At 54.7% G+C, this 16864-nt stretch overlaps 1 protein-coding gene across 1 annotated transcript in view; it reads left to right on the top strand.

Annotated features, from left to right (window-relative positions):
• Window positions 1–732: 732 nt before the first annotated feature.
• KDR (kinase insert domain receptor) overlaps window positions 733–16864 on the top strand; it is a 47558-nt gene continuing 31426 nt past the window's right edge. The window contains exons 1-11 of the mRNA XM_064149290.1: window positions 733–859; window positions 2089–2179; window positions 3416–3612; window positions 5277–5401; window positions 6664–6832; window positions 8036–8175; window positions 8327–8495; window positions 10506–10617; window positions 11342–11505; window positions 13316–13472; window positions 16493–16613. Coding sequence (XP_064005360.1) covers window positions 808–859; window positions 2089–2179; window positions 3416–3612; window positions 5277–5401; window positions 6664–6832; window positions 8036–8175; window positions 8327–8495; window positions 10506–10617; window positions 11342–11505; window positions 13316–13472; window positions 16493–16613 — 1497 coding nt within the window. The 5' untranslated portion in view covers window positions 733–807. The remainder of the gene's footprint in view (window positions 860–2088; window positions 2180–3415; window positions 3613–5276; window positions 5402–6663; window positions 6833–8035; window positions 8176–8326; window positions 8496–10505; window positions 10618–11341; window positions 11506–13315; window positions 13473–16492; window positions 16614–16864) is intronic.

Raw genomic sequence — 16864 nt, 5'->3', positions numbered from 1 at the left:
ATAGGTGGTAGAGTTGCTGTCTGTGGAGGTGTTGAAGCCAAGCCTGGCTGGGGCATTTAGTGCCATGGTCTGGTTGGTTGGGCATGGCTGGGTGCTAGGTTGGGCTGGCTGAGCTTGGAGCTCTCTTCCAACCTAATTGATCCTATGATTCCATTCTAAATCCAGAGACGGTGACTCCACCACCTCCCTGGGCAGCCCATTCCAATGCCAATCACTCTCTCTGACAACAACTTCCTCCTCACATCCAGCCTAGACCTGCCCTGCCACAGTTGAGGCTGTGTCCCCTTGTTCTGTTGCTGGCTGCCTGGCAGCAGAGCCCAACCCCACCTGGCTACAGCCTCCCTGCAGGCAGCTGCAGACAGCAATGAGCTCTGCCCTGAGCCTCCTCTGCTGCAGGCTGCACACCCCCAGCTCCCTCAGCCTCTCCTCACAGGGCTGTGCTCCGACCCCTCCCCAGCTCCGTGGGTGCTTTTCGCACCGGTGGCCTCTGTGCCTGAGGGCAAGGAGTAAAGCTGCCGGCGTTGCCCCCCGGCGGCTCTGCCGCTGGACCCCGGGGCGGGGCCGAGGGCCAAGCCCCTCCTCGGGGCGCGACCGGGGCGGTGCCGCCCGCCGGGGTCCCGCATCCCAGCCGGGCGGTGCGGCTCGGCTCGGCTCGGCTCGGCTCGGCTCGGTGCGGCGCGGCTCGGGTCAGCTCGCCTGGGCTCGGCGCGGCTCGGTTCAACTCGGTTCAACTCGGTTCGGCTGCCGTCCTGCCGGCACCGTCAGGCAGCGTTCGGTTCGCGTCCCGTAGCGCCGGGAGGCGGTGGGATGGAGCTCGGTTCGGCGCGGCTGCTGGCGGTCCTGCTGTGCCTGGCTCCCGGTAAGCCCTCGGCGTCGGGCCCGGCGGGGAGCAGCCGGCGTTCGGCAGCCCCTCGGGGCGCCGAGGAGAGGGGGCGCGGGGACCATCAGGTGCGGCGGACGGAGCGAGTGTGGGGCTCCTTTGCGGTCGTCCGGGCTTGGCAGAGCGGATGAGACGGGGCGAGCCCCGGCGTGGCACGGAACGCTCAGCGCTGCGGGCTGGCTGTGCGCTCCTGCCCTGTCCTCTCCTCTCTTACCCTCTGCTACCCGTCCGCTGGCGCTGGCCGTCGGAGGTGGCTGCCTGCCGTGACACAGCGTCCTACTCGCTTGGCGCCGGCATCGGCTGTCGTTTCCGAGAGCACAGTGTCCCTGGAGCCGAATGCGGGAAACCCGTCATCAGCGGAGAGCCGGCTGGGGATGCCAGCTCCTCCGGCGTGGGGAAATACTAGGGAAGTAGGGAAGGTCCCGGTCTGCCCGCATGCTCTTCTTGCCCGTCGTAGCTGGCCAGGCTGTCTCGGCTGGGGCTGCCGGCTCGCCCCGGTGCGGCAGGGTTGCTGGTGGGGATGGGAGCAGCCAGGGCAGGCAGCACATCCCTCCCTGCGGTACTCGCCAATGTTGTGCAGGGCCTCGAGTCGAGCGCTCGGCGCCCAGATCGCTGCCCTCGTAAGTGCGGATGGATCGGGGTGGGCACAATGCAAGCCCCTGGGCAAACGAAGCTTGGCAGTGATCGTTCTTTGCCTCGCTTCTGAGGAGGAAAGAGAGCAGCTTAGAAACCCGGGGGGTAAAACGAATTGGTGGGGTCCTGAGTTCGTGACAAAGTGTGCAGCACACTCTCCACGTACTTCATTGATCTGCAGTGGATTCGTTTGATTACAAGCAAGTTGGTAATCCCTTCCCCCAGGGAGTGAGATCACCAGATGAAGGTTCACTTCGTTTCAATGTCCCACATCCTCTTGTTAGACCTTGAAGTTGGCAAGGCAAGAAAACAGGAACTCCACCCTGGCTGGCTGAATTGTAGTGCTCTGCAGCTAGCTCCTGACCATCTGCCTTTGCTTCCTGTTATGACAGAGTTTCTGAACTTTCTGGGATGTGTGAAAAGTCATTACTGACCCTTCCACTGCAGAGTAGGTGATGTGAAGCAGTCTCCTTGAAACACTCCTCATGTTCTTCCAGACAATGCTCTGCCAATTGAGTGGCATTTGCCGTGGGTCTTGGTTTAACTGGAGGGGGTTATTGTCTGTGTTTTCACAGGTTTATTTATGTCTCTGGACCAGCCAACCCTGAGCATCCAGAAAGATGTCCTCACAATAACTGCAAATGACACTCTGAACATTACCTGCAGGTAAGGGCAAACCTGCCCAGCGTGGTTTGGATGGGATTCATTCACCTAGGCAGTTTGTTGCACAGAATTGCAGCTGGGTTTGTCTCTTCCCCAGTCACTGCTCTCACTTCTCCCCACTCCCTTTTGTGCTCCCCACCTTGCTTTTCCCTGGCAGACTTCAGAAACTATCTTAGAGGGCTGCAGCGAGGGAGAGCTGGGGAGTGGTGGCTGGGAGGAAGAAGTGTCAGCCAGGTCCTCATGAAGCCTGGTGCTGAGCCATGCTCTTGATGTGGGGTCAAGGCAATGCCAAGCACTAATCCAGGCTGGGCAGTGCCAGGCTGGAGAGCAGCCCTGAGCAGAGGCACTTGGGGGTGCTGGTGAAGGAGAAGCTACACAGGAGCCAGCAGTGTGCACTTGCAGCCCAGAAAGCCAAGCAGAGCCTGGGCTGCAGCAGCAGCAGTGTGGCCAGCAGGGCCAGGGAGGGGATTCTCCCCCTCTGCTCTGCTCTGCTGAGAGCCCACCTGGAGTCCTGCATCCAGCTCTGGAGCCCCTGGGACAAGAGGGCTGTGGAGATGCTGGAGAGTGTCCAGAGCAGGGCCAGGAGGATGCTGAGAGGCTGCAGCAGCTCTGCTGTGAGCACAGCCTGAAAGAGTTGGGGCTGTGCAGGCTGGAGCAGAGGAGGCTCCCGGGGGACCTTCTTGTGGCCTTCCAGCATCTGAAGGGGGCTCCAAAAAATCTGGGGAGGGACTTTTGAGGGTGTGAGGGAGTGGCAGGAGTGGGAGGAATGGAGCAAAGGTGGAGGTGGGGAGAGTGAGGCTGGAGGTGAGGAGGAAGTTGTTGAGCAGGAGAGTGGTGAGAGGCTGGCAGGGGTTGCCCAGGGAGGTGGTTGAGGCCCCATGGCTGGAGGTGTTTGAGGCCAGGCTGGCTGAAGCTGTGTGCAGCCTGCTCTAGGGTAGGGTGTCCCTGGGCATGGCAGGGGGGTTGGAACTGGCTGCTCCCTGTGGCCCCTTCCAACTCTGATTCTATGCTCCTTTTCCTGTGCTGTGTTACCCAGATGCAGCAGAACATAAGCCCCAAGCAGCATCTTCCTAGGTGGATTTGTGTGAATTTATCCTGTGTGTCTTGGTGCTCCAGGTGGTGGGAGGAAGCCTGTTCTTTTCTGTGGCCATGGGGAGTGGGGCCACTGGGCTTTGACACGTTGGCACCAGTACAGCTGCTGCTCACATGCTCATGCTTGTCCAACGTTTGATTTGCCAGTGGTCAGAGACCGCTGGAGTGGCGCTGGCCCAGCAACCAGAGCAGTGTGGAGAAGCGAGTCTCGGTGGCTGACTGCAGCGATGGGCCCTACTGCAGGACACTCACCCTCCTCAGAGTCATTGGCAATGACACAGGGGACTACAGGTGCCTTTACAGGGACAGCCAGGCAGCTGCCACCATTTATGTCTACGTTCAAGGTAAGTGCTTGCACAGCTCCTCCCCTAGCCTCAAGAGGAAAAAGGGCCATGCCTCAAGAGGAAAAAGGGACATGCCTCAGGGGGAAAAAGGGACATGCCTCAGGGGGAAAAAGGGACATGCCTCAGGGGGAAAAAGGGACATGCCTCAAGAGGAAAAAGGGACATGCCTCAGGGGGAAAAAGGGACATGCCTCAAGAGGAAAAAGGGACATGCCTCAGGGGGAAAAAGGGACATGCCTCAAGAGGAAAAAGGGACATGCCTCAGGGGGAAAAAGGGACATGCCTCAGGAGGAAAAAGGGACATTCCCACTGTTTATAAATCTCTAAGGGGTGGAGGTCAGGAGGGGGGGACAGGCTCTGCTCAGTGCTCCTTGGGATAGGACAAGGAGCAATGGATGGAAGCTGCAGCACAGGAGGTTCCAGCTCAACACAAGGGGCAACTTCTTGACTGGAAGGGTCCCAGAGCCCTGGCACAGGCTGCCCAGAGAGGCTGTGGAGTCTCCTTCTGTGGAGCCTTTCCAGGCCTGTCTGGATGTGTTCCTGTGTGCCCTGAGCTGGGTTGTGTGGTCCTGCTCTGGCAGAGGGGTTGGACTGGATGATCCCTTTGGATCCCTTCCAACCCCTGACATCCTGTGAGTCTCTGATCTGCCTTCTTGCCCTGATGGCTTCATGCTCATTTTCTTATGCCCTCTGCTTCCTTTTTCTTGCTGACCTGTAGCTCCCACTTTGAGAAAGGAGTGGCAGTTATGTGCAGGAGTTAGCTTGCTTTACAAAGACTGTTTTGTAGTTTTGTAAGGCCTTGCTTTTTGTTGTGCCTGTCTTTGCAAAGGATGCTGCCACTGAGGGAACCAGCCTAGGATGTCACTGCCTTTAATGGATACTTCCTGCAGTACTCATGCAAGGAAAAGCCACACAAGGGGAAATCAGATTTTTGTCAGCACAAAGACTGCAGGGGCAGGAAGCTGTTTTCCAAAGGCTACACTGCTGCTGGTGACTGGAGAATAATAGCCTTGAAAACCTGGTGGGAAGCGCCCCTGAAAAGATGTGGCCACTCTTTAAGTCTCATCAGTTTGGTCTTTTACCAAAGAGAAAAGAATGAAACTTATGGTCTAGTGGATTGGCCAGGGCTGGGTGCTAGGTTGGGCTGGCTGAGTTTGGAGGTCTCTTCCAACCTGCTTGATTCTATGAAACTGATTTGAGAAGAAAAAAAGACAGGGAAGGACCAAATCAAATATTTTCCTCTCCTTAACCACAGAATAGTTTTGGGTGGGGAACACCTCTGAGGGCATTGACTCCACAACCACCAACCTCACACCGTCATGGCCACAAAGTGCCCTGCCCACACCTCTCTTGAACACCTCCAGGGAAGGTGACTCCATCACCTCCTTAGAATCATAGAATAGGTTAGGTTGGAAGGGACCTCAAAGCTCATCCAGTTCCAGCCCCAGTTCTTCCAGCACCTCCCACTAGAACTGCTCAAGATCTCGTCCAGCCTGGCCTTAAACACCTCCCTGGGCAACCTGTGCCAGTGTCTCACCACCCTCACTGTAAAGAACTTCTTCCTAACATCCAGTTTCAATCTCCCCTCTGCCAGTTTAAACCTCTTCCAATGCCTGCCCACTCTTGCAGGAAAGAAACTTTCCCTAACATCCAATCTTCTTCTAGATTACAGGTCTCCATTTGTGACTTCAGTCAGTGATCAGCTTGGCATCGTGTACATCACCAAGAACAAAACTGTGGTGGTGCCTTGCCTGGGGACTGTGTCAAACCTCAATGTGTCTCTACATGCGGTAAGAACAGAGCCTGTGCTTGTCTGAGTCATAGAAACACAGAGTCAGAGGATGTCAGGGGCTGGAAGGGACCTCCAAAGCTCATCCAGCCCAACCCCCCTGCCACAGCAGCAGCACCCAGAGCAGATCACACAGCAGCACAGCCAGGCAGCTCTTGGATATCTCCAGAGAGGGAGACTCCACAGCCCCCCTGGGCAGCCTGTGCCAGGGCTCTGCCACCCTCACAGGGGAAAAATTCCTCCTCCTGTTTCCATGAAGCTTCCTCTGCCTCAGCTGCCACCCAGTGCCCCTTGTGCTGTCCCTGGGCATCACCCAGCAGAGCCTGGCTCCAGCTCCTGCCACTCACCTGCACACATTGATAACCACTGCTGAGGTCACCTCTCAGCTCCTCCTGTCCCAGCAGCACAGCCCCAGCTGCCTCAGGCTCTGCTCCTAACAGAGCTGTTCCATTCCCTTCAACATCTTTGTGGCTCAAAAGGGTTGGTAGAAATCCCTGCCACAGAAATACATTGCTTGGAGTAGTTGTCTTTAAAACTATTCCCAACCTTGGGAATTTTACAGCCTGTGGTGATGAGGTGAGTGCTGCAGATGCACTCATCTGTGATCCTGGGCTTTTAAAGATCTGCCTAGGAGAGGGAGACTGCCTGAGCTGGGGTGGTAAAACTGAGACCCTAAAGATCTGCCTGAGGTGGGATGGTAAATCTGGAACCCTAAAGATCTGCCTGAGGGAGGGAGACTGCCTGAGTAAGGATGGTAAAACTGAAACCCTAAGATCTGCCTGAGCTGAGATGATAAAACTGGGACCCCAAAGATCTGCCTAGAAGAGAAAGACTGCCTGAGCTGGGGTGGTAAAACTAGAATCCTAAAGATCTGCCTGGGAGAGGGAGACTGCCTGAGCTGGGATTGTAAAACTGGGACCCTAAAGATCCGCCTGAGCTGGGATGGTAAATCTGGAACCTTAAAGATCTGCCCAGGAGAGGGAGACTGCCTTGAGTTGGAGTGGTAAAACTGGGACCCTAAAGATCTGCCCAGGAGAGGGAGACTGCCTTGAGTTGGATTGGTAAAACTGGGACCCTAAAGATCTGCCCAGGGGAGGGAGACTGCCTGAGCTGGGGTGGTAAAACTGAGACCCTGAAGATCTGCCCAGGGGAGGGAGACTGCCTGAGCTGGGATGGCAAAGCGTGGGAAATGTTGGGCTTGAACACTGAATGCTGTTTGATTTTTGAAGCCTGACTCTTGCCTTTTGCCAACGTTTTGAACAGAAATATCCAGAGAAGGTCTTTGTTCCTGATGGTAAATCAATTTCCTGGGATAATAAAAAGGGCTTCACTATCCCCAGTCACCTTATCAACTATGCAGGCATGGTCTTCTGCGAAGCTAAGATAGACGCTGAGAGCTACCAGTCTGTGATATACATCGTGGCAGTTGTAGGTAAGCCAAAGGTTGGGTTGTTTTTACCTCTGTGGCCAATGCTGCCACACACTGAACCAATGACATTGGTTGGACTCCAGGCTCTTCAGTCCTGACAGTGCAGCTAATGCCAAATGGATGCTGTGGTAGAGATCACTTCTCTCTTAAATGCAGTGTATTGTGTGCTCCCTGCTTCAGCACACGGGGATAAGTGCTTCTGTTTTTAGTCTTTCACACAGAGAGCAGGGGTTTGACTTGTTCTTTCCTGACAATGCAAGCCTTTTTTTCCTCAAATCACTCTATTCTGTGCTCTGTTCACTCATTAAGGATCCAAATCACAGTCGAAGGCAACTAGAGGCAGACATCCAGCAGCGGCAGATGGGAGGGAATTGCTCTGAGGGGGTACCAAGGGAATGGGGATCTGAAGGTCACATTAGAAGCTAGGTTGTCTCCAGACCTCTGTCCTGGCTCTCACAGGGGGTTTATGCTCTCCTGGTGTATTTTGCCAGCTGTTGATCAAGCCCCAGAACTAAAGTGATGATTCTGTGGGAGCTCTTTTGACTGACCACTTCAAGTGGGCAGATGGCACCGAGGCAGTCTCACCTTGGCAGGAAGGAATCCTAGCCCTCCAGCCTTTAGTCTGTGCAGCAGGCTCTTGCTTTTCCACCAGTTAATGAGTCTTCATTCTGATGTGGAGCAAATGGAGAATTTCTGCATCCAGAATAGTCAGTTTTGGAATATTTTAAGTGGTTCACTGCACAAAGCAAACTTGGAGTAACTTTGCCAGTGCCAGACTGCTGTTAATATAGTTCCTGCTTACTGCTGGGGAAGGAGATATGTCTCTCCTTTGGTTTCAGGTCTCACAAGGGTAAGAAGAAAGTGTCTAAGGCAGAGGACCTGTGTGGGTCACTGCCTCCTGCCTGCCCTCACTGACTTGGGAGGGGTCTGATCAAGTGCATAGATCCTGCTGTGCTGCTATCTGATGTGGTGCTCAGATAGGAAATGCTCAGGGTCAGCACATCCCTTCCCTCCAAGCTCCTTTGTATGCCTGGCACCAGGCCACACTGGGGCACTGAGGGACCTCTTTCTAGCTGGGGTGCCACCAAAACATTCTAGCTAGCTCCAAACTAGCACACTGGGGTTACAGTGAATTCACCTGGCAAACTTGGCCCTGAGCCCTCTCCTTACTCCTGTGCTTAGTGTCTGCCTTTTTCCCTCCTCTAGGCTACCGGATTTATGACCTGACCATGAGCCCACACTACCAAGTAGAGCTGGCAGTGGGAGAAAAGCTTGTCCTCAACTGCACTGTAAGGACAGAGCTGAATGTGGGAATTGATTTTAAATGGGACTACCCTTCCATCAAGGTAAATCCATAGTGGCTTACTAAAAGGTGCCAACACCAGCACCAGTTTTGTTTCAGGTATAATGCCACTCCCTCCCTTTACAGCCTTGCCTGAGCAAATGATACCACAACTGTGTGACTTCATCAGCTCCTCTCTCTTTCCTCCCTGCCAGGAAAAACGTGCCACCATAAGGGATTTGAAAACCACTGCAGGAGAAGTGAAGAAGTTTGTGAGCACTCTGACCATCGAGAGCGTGGCCCTGAGTGACAGAGGCCGATACACTTGTGCAGCATCCAGCGGCAGGATGAACATGAAGAACAGCAGCTACTTCATTATCCATGGTATGGCATCTCCCACCAAAGTCCTGGCAGCTGCTGCAGGTTTGGGATTGATTCTCCTGGGGTGCAGGAGGCATCTTGGTGGTCAATCAGATGACAGAAGTGAATCAAACTGCAGCTTGCAGCCACTCTTGGATTCATTTTATACCACGTGCTTAGCTAACGGTGAGGCTTTAAAGGATCACAGGGTCACAGGATGGTAGTTAGGGGTTGGAAGTGACCTCTAGAGATCTTCCAGTCCACTCTCCTGCCAGAGCAGGATGTTAGAATCCAGTGCAGGTGGCACAGGAATGCATCCAGATGGGTCTTGAAAGGCTCCAGAGGGGACTTCACAACCTCTCTGGGCAACCTGCTCCAATGCTCTGTGACCCTTATGGTAGAGAAGCTCTTTCTCGTGTTGAGCTGGAACCTCCTGTGCTGTAGCTTCCATCCATTGTCTCTTGTCCTGTCCCAGGATGCTGGAAATCACTGAGAGCTGTAGACCCCCTTAGCAAAACGGGCAGTAAAATAGGCTGAAGCAAGCCTCTGGTTCTCTCCTGTGCTGACCTCTTTGAGGTGCTGTAAAGCTGAATGTGCACAGATGACTTTGTATAAAGGCTGCCTGCTCTCAGTCCAGGTGGACAGGTTCTGGTGGCTCTGCTAGCCTTGAGTCTGGCCCATTGTGAATGAAGCTAAGAAGAGCAAACTGTTAGTGTTTACTTAATGGGCAGATGAATCAGCTGGAGTTTTGGTTGCAAGGAAATGATCCAAAGGAAACAACTCTGGCTAAGTGCATAGATAAGTACGAGGCCACATCCTCCAGCCTGTTCTCAAGCCCCTCTTGGGCACAGCCCCAGCAGCTCCACTGGATTATGTCCTGAAAAAGAGCTTGCCAGCACGGGAATGGCCCATTTTGAACAGCTGAGGCAGACAAAGGGGGTTGTATTTTGAAGGAGACTGGTTTTCCTGGAGGTCTCATTTCAAGGGCCAGAATATTAAGGGCTTTTGGTTGGCATTTTTAAGCATTTAAAATTATTATGGAGCACACTGACTCAGGAGAGACTCAGTTTTCTCCTGGGCTCTCTCTGTTTCTCTCCAGAAGCCAAACCAAGATTGTGTGACTGTATCAGATGCTAAGTCCATACTGACTAAGATTTAGTCCATACTGTGCTAAATCTCAGTCAGAAGTCACTCTGCAAGTCTGTAACTCACAAGTAAATATTTTGAGAGCATTCTGTGACTGCAGAGAATCACAGAACCAAGCAGGTTGGAAGAGAGCTCCAAGCTCAGCCAGCCCAACCTAGCCTCCAGCCCTGGCCAGCCAACCAGACCATGACACTAAGTGCCCCAGCCAGGCTTGGCTTCAACACCTCCAGCCACAGCCACTCCACCACCTCCCTGGGCAGCCCATTCCAATGCCAATCACTCTCTCTGTGGTTCAGATACACACTTGAGTGGTGCTGTAGTCTTGAATGCTGTTAGTTTCTGGACTGATTAGAGTCAGTTCAATCTGTCTCTACCTAACATACACATCCAAGTCTGACCCTGGGGCTGACAGCTGTCACAGCATCCTGAAAGCTCTCCAGAAGTCCTTGGTGAGGGAGCTGGACTGTGTGAGGCAAAGGGCTGGGATCTCATGGTGGGTTTGGAGCCAGCTGTGCTTTACCCATGGCATCCACTCACTCACCCCTGTTTCACAAGATCACAGAGTTAACCAGGTGGGAAAAGACTCTGTGAGGCCAAGGGCTGGGATCTCATGGTGGGTTTGGAGCCAGCTGTGCTTTACCAATGGCATCCTCTCACTCACCCCTGTTTCACAGGATCACTGAATTAACCAGGTGGGAAAAGACCTCTAGGATCATCGAGTCCAACTTATCACCTAACACATTCTAGTTAACTAAACCATGGCAAATGAACTAAACCATCTCATCTGCTTGTTGAGTGCTGACCCAAACGGAGAGCAGTTCCACTTGTGTGTCCCTGTGGTAGGACCTTTTAATTCACTCATTCATTTCTTCCTTTATTCACTTTCAGAAAGTCCTTTTATCCACCTGGAGAGAATGGAGAACGTGGTGGAGACAAGGCTGGGTGACACAGTCAAAATTCCTGTCAAGTTTAAAGGATATCCTCCCCCAGAGGTGAAATGGTAAGAGCTGGGACATGTTGGGTGAAGCTGAGCTCTTCTTAGTCAAGGCAGATCTTGGAGGTAATCATAGAATCATAGAATCAGTCAGGGCTGGAAGGGACTGTAAGGAGGTGTTGAAGCCAAGCCTGGCTGGGGCACTTAGTGCCATGGTCTGGTTGGTTGGGCAGGGCTGGGTGCTAGGTTGGGCTGGCTGAGCTTGGAGCTCTCTTCCAACCTGCTTGATTCTGTGATTCTATGATTCTATGATCATCCAGTTGCAACCCACCTGCCATAGTCAGGGACATCTCACGTCAGGCTGTCCAGAGTCTCATCCAGCCTGTCCTTAAACATCTCCAGGCAAGGGGCCTCAACCACTACCTTGGGCAACCCCTTCCAGGCTCTCACCACCCTCATACTGAACAACTTCTTCTTAACATCCAGTCTGAATCTCCCCATTTCTAGCTTGGTTCCATTTCCCCCCAGTCCTATCACTGTCTAACAGCCTAAAATGTCCCTGCCCAGCTTTGTTGTAGCCCTCATCAAATACTGCAAGGCCACAATAAAGTCATCTGGGAGCCTTCTCCTCTCCAGACTGCACAGCCCCAACTGCCTCAGTGTCTCCTCACCACAGAGCAGCTCCAGCCCTCTGCTTGTCCTCGTGGCCCTTCCTGCACCTCTATATCCCTCTCTTAAGAGGGGCTGCAGAACTGGAGGCAGCACTCAGAGCACTCTGTGTTTTCTCCAGGTACAAGAACGGCAAAGCCATCAGTGCCAACCACACAGTGAAACTTGGCTACTCCTTGGTGATCAGTGAAGCCACGGAGAGAGATGCTGGGAACTACACTGCTGTGCTCACAAACCCTGCCAACAGGATGCAGAAGAGGCACACCTTTGCTCTGCTCGTGAATGGTAAGGGACCTTTCAGAGGGCTGCCCTTCTCCTGCCTGGGGCTGTGCTCCCTTACCAGCCTTAGGATCAAATCCATCCCAGGGTGATGAAGGTTTAAGTGGGGGTGGTGGGCTGGGAAGACAGCACTCGAACCTCAGGAGGGTAGAGGTGCCTCGTGTCTGGATGTGCCAGCCAAGAAGCTGCAGGCTCCTGGTGTTCTTCTTGTGCTGCTACTTGGTGTGTGGTGCTCTGCCTTTTTTCTCCTGTATATTATTACTTTGCCTCTGCATCCTGCTCTTTTCCTGCCCTCCTTGCTGGCTGAGCTGCAAGAGTCCTCCCCCACCCTGCTCCAGCCTAGCCCTGTCCCGCCTCACCCATCCTTCCTGCCCCACGCAGGCTGTCCCTCTTCTGCCCTGCCCTGTGCAACCCTCCTTCTCCTCTTCCTCTTCCTCCTCTTCCACCCACCTCTCAGCTCCCCAGGAAACAGCCTAGCCTCCCTGCTTTGAAAACAGCAGGTCTTGGCAGTGAGGTTACATGCAGTGGAATTAGAACTGGGCAACAGCCTGCATTCAGTGGCTGGGCAGCAGCCTGCATTCAGTGGCTGGGCAGCAGCCTGCATTCAGTGGCTGGGCTGCAGCCTGCATTCAGTGGCTGGGCTGCAGCCTGCATTCAGTGGCTGGGCAGCAGCCTGCATTCAGTGGCTGGGCAGCAGCCTGCATTCAGTGGCTGGGTTACAGCCTGCATTCAGTGGCTGGGTTGCAGCCTGCATTCAGTGGCTGGGCTGCAGCCTGCATTCAGTGGCTGGGTTACAGCCTGCATTCAGTGGCTGGGCTGCAGCCTGCATTCAGTGGCTGGGCAACAGCCTGCATTCAGTGGCTGGGCTGCAGCCTGCATTCAGTGGCTGGGCTGCAGCCTGCATTCAGTGGCTGGGTTGCAGCCTGCATTCAGTGGCTGGGCTGCAGCCTGCATTCAGTGGCTGGGCAGCAGCCTGCATTCAGTGGCTGGGCAACAGCCTGCATTCAGTGGCTGGGCTGCAGCCTGCATTCAGTGGCTGGGCTGCAGCCTGCATTCAGTGGCTGGGCAGCAGCCTGCATTCAGTGGCTGGGCAGCAGCCTGCATTCAGTGGCTGGGTTACAGCCTGCATTCAGTGGCTGGGCTGCAGCCTGCATTCAGTGGCTGGGCAGCAGCCTGCATTCAGTGGCTGGGTTACAGCCTGCATTCAGTGGCTGGGCAACAGCCTGCATTCAGTGGCTGGGTTACAGCCTGCATTCAGTGGCTGGGCTGCAGCCTGCATTCAGTGGCTGGGCTGCAGCCTGCATTCAGTGGCTGGGTTACAGCCTGCATTCAGTGGCTGGGCTGCAGCCTGCATTCAGTGGCTGGGCTGCAGCCTGCATTCAGTGGCTGGGCTGCAGCCTGCATTCAGTGGCTGGGCTGCAGCCTGCATTCAGTGGCTGGGCTGCAGCCTGCATTCAGTGGCTGGGTTACAGCCTGCATTCAGTGGCTGGGCTGCAGCCTGCATTCAGTGGCTGGGCTGCAGCCTGCATTCAGTGGCTGGGCAACAGGGTGCGTTCAGCGGCTGGGCACTGTGGTGGCAGTGCCAGGGCTGCATTTTAAACCAGGGCTGGTGGAGAGATGTGTTGTGGAAAGGATTGCATCTCCAGGGCCTGCTCCTCAAGGTTCATGTCCTTGGAGGTGCTCTGCACTGCACCCAGACATGGGGAACAGTGTGAAGCAGTTGCTACATGTCTGTGTGCCGGCAGTGGTGCTGAGGAGCTGCTGGCAGGAGGGGGAGCCGCTGGCAGGAGCTGTAACCTGCTGCTCTCTCTTGCAGTGCCCCCCCAGATCGGCGAGAACGCTCTGCTGGCCCCCGTGGACTCCTACAAATATGGCTCCACGCAGGCCCTCACCTGCACCATCTACGCCGTGCCACCACCCACCACTGTCCTCTGGCACTGGCAGCTGGAGGAGGAGTGCACCTTCAGCCCCCAGTGAGTGCCAAGCCCTTGCATCTTACGTAGCTCTTGAGGCATCACAGAACCACAGAGTGCCAGGGGCTGGAAGGGACCTCCACAGATCATCCAGTCCAACCCCCCTGCCACAGCAGCAGCACCCAGAGCAGGACACACAGGAGCACAGCCAGGCAGGTCTGGATTATCTCCATAGAGGGAGATTCCACAGCCCCCCTGGGCAGCCTGTGCCAGGGCTCTGCCACCCTCACAGGGGAAAATTCCTCCTCCTGTTTCCATGAAGCTTCCTCTGCCTCAGCTGCCACCCAGTGCCCCTTGTGCTGTCCCTGGGCATCACCCAGCAGAGCCTGGCTCCAGCTCCTGCCACTCACCTGCACACATTGAGAACCACTGCTGAGGTCACCTCTCAGTCCCCTCCTGTCCCAGCAGCACAGCCCCAACTGCCTCAGGCTCTGCTCCTAACAGAGCTGTTCCATTCCCTTCATCACCTCTGTGGCTCTGTGCTGGGCTCTCCCAGGCAGTTCCATGTCTCTCTTGAACTGGGGGCCCAGAACTGGACACAATATTCCAGATGCAGCATGTTGGGCTCTTGAGGGATGTTTAGGTTGGGTTGGGGGTTTCTGGGGGCATCCCTTGCCCAGGCTTGTTACTGAGTTGAAATGCCATGGGCAGTGAATAAAAGCTTGCTGTGTTCCATAGCAGACTACTGCAGGCAGGCACTGCCAGTGGCATTGTTGCCAGCAGAGGCAAGGGCCACCCACGGTGAGGAGCCAGCAGCGAGTTGCTCTCCTGCTTTCTTGAAGGTCATCTCGGGCTCGTGTGGGGTTTCAAACTTCTCTGCCCTTCCCTCAGGTCTCCCTGCAGACAGCAAGCCCCAGACTCCTTCCCAAAGAGAGGGAATTGGCTGTTTGTGCTAACTACAGATCCTTGTGGTGGGGGTGGGGTCTTTTTTTCATCCCTACACCCCCAGTGCTGAGGGTGGTGATGCTCTTTATCTGTGTGAAAGTGCATCCCGGGGCAGGAAGTGCACTGATTGATGCTGGGGAATGATAGAGAGAGTGCCTGACTGAGATTCAGGCAGCTTCCCTTATCTGGGCCTGCCATAAGGCCAGATTTCCTTTAAAGGAAAACCAAACAACAACAACCACCAAAAAAAAAAAAGAGGCCTTCTGCCTTCCTGTTGTTGTTTTCCAAGTGGTTTCCACTAGTTTCTTCCTCTGGTGCCTGGTTGCTCCTCACACAATGGCTGCTGTCCTGGAGAAATTCTTTGTAGGGGGTTCAGTGATTTCTCTCTGGCTCTCTGTCTTCCTTTGAACTAAATTCACTTGAAGCATCCCTTTATGAATGGAGGTTTGTTCCCAGAGTAGCTGCTTCCCTCCCAGCCTCCTGAAGAAGCTGACACAGGCAGATGGCTTGGGACATTCACCTTTAGGCTTAGGGGTTTCCTTTCTGTCCAGAGCACAAATGTCTTAGGAGGTTGTAAGGGTAGGGATTTTTACTGGAAGCACTTCCAGGAGCAGACTTTTCCCTCCCAGATGCAGGCAGTGGGCAGTGATGCATCTCATTTGGATGGACTGGAGAGCAGTCCTGTGCAGAGGGACCTGGCAGTGCTGGTGGAGAACAAGTTAGCCATGGCACAGCAATATGCCTTTGTGGCCAAGAAGCACAATGGGATCCTCGGGTATATTAAGCAGAGTGTGTCCAACAGATCCAGGGAGGTTCTCCTGCCCCTCTATTCTGCCCTGGTGAGACCTCATCTTGAGCACTGCCTTCAGTTTTGGGCTCCCCAGTGGAAGAGGGACAGGGATCTGCTGGAGAGAGTCCAAGGGAGGACAACAAGGATGATGAGGGGACTGCAGCACTGTCTGATGAGGAGAGGCTGAGGGACCTGGGGCTGCTTAGTCTGGAGAAGAGAAGACTGAGAGGGGATTGAATCAGTGTTTTTAAATCTGAGAGTTAAAAACTGAGAGTTAGGAGAGGGGGACAGGCTCTGCTCACTGCTCCCTGGGACAGGACAAGCAGCAATGGATGGAAGCTGCAGCACAGGAGGTTCCAGCTCAACACAAGGGCAACTTCTTGACTGGAAGGGTCCCAGAGCCCTGGCACAGGCTGCCCAGAGAGGCTGTGGAGTCTCCTTCTGTGGAGCCTTTCCAGGCCTGTCTGGATGTGCTCCTGTGTACCCTGAGCTAGGTTATGCAGTCCTGCTCTGGCAGGGGGGTTGGACTTGATGATCTCCTTGGGTCCCTTCCAACCCCTGACATCCTGTGAGCCTGGGGTCCTGTGATTTTGAGGTAAGTCACAGAAACACAGGTTGGCAGAGCCCCTCAGGATCACCAAGTCCAACCCAGAACCCTACTCTACAAGGTGCACCCTAAACCATAGCCCCAAGCACTACATCCAAACGACCCTTAAACACACCCAGGGTTGGTGACCCCACCTCTCTGGGCAGCTCATTCCAGTGCCTGACCACTCTTGCTGGGAAAAAATCTTCCTACTGTCCAGTCTAAATCTAACCAGTGACAGCTTGAGGCCATTCCCTCTTTTTCTAGCACTAATGACTTGTGAGAAGAGACCAGCCCCAACCTCTCCACTAGGTCCTTTCAGGTGGCTGCAGAGAGCCATGAGGATCATAGGATGACAGGGCCTGGAAGATACCTTCAAAGATCAGCTGGCCCAGCCCCCCTGCCACAGCAGGATCACCTAGACCAGATCACACAGGAACACATCCAGCTGGGTTTGGAGTATCTCCAGAGGGGGAGACTCCACAGCCCCCCTGGGCAGCCTGTGCCAGGGCTCTGGCACCCTCACAGGGAAAAATTCCTCCTCAGGTTCACTTGGATCTTCCTCTGCCTCAGCTGCCCCCCAGTGCCCCTTGTGCTGTCCCTGTGCATCACCCAGCAGAGCCTGGCTCCAGCCTCCTGCCACTCACCTGCACACATCGATAAAGAGATGATCTGCACCTTGTGAAGGGAAGCTAAGAGCCCTCCCTGAAGGGTCAGTATTCACCTGATCTAATGCCTGTGCCTCTGCTCCCACCTCAGGAAGGTTCGCTCAGGAGCCAACCCATATGCATGCAGGAAGTGGAAAGTGATCTCGGAGAGGAAGGGAGGCAACCAGGTTGAGATCAAGCACCGAATTGTGACCATCGCTGGGAAAACAAAGGTGAGCAGATCTGCTTTGCCGTCGGCTGAGGGTGATCAGCCCTCTTCAGATGTGCCTGCAGTGCAGCCCTGGAGGGGACTGTATCAGGAGCAGGGAGGGGATTGTGCCCTTGGCCTCTGCTCTGGTGTGGCCACACCTTGAGTTTTGTGTTCTGTTTTGGGCACTGCAGTACGAGAGAGATGTGGAGGTGCTGGAGTGGGTCCAGAGGAGGGCAAGGAAGCTGGGGAAGGGCCTGGAGAGTAAATCTGATG

This window comes from Pogoniulus pusillus, chromosome 9, assembly GCF_015220805.1.
Source record: "Pogoniulus pusillus isolate bPogPus1 chromosome 9, bPogPus1.pri, whole genome shotgun sequence".
Taxonomy (NCBI): domain Eukaryota; kingdom Metazoa; phylum Chordata; class Aves; order Piciformes; family Lybiidae; genus Pogoniulus; species Pogoniulus pusillus.
This window is presented reverse-complemented; position numbering and strand designations above follow the sequence as displayed.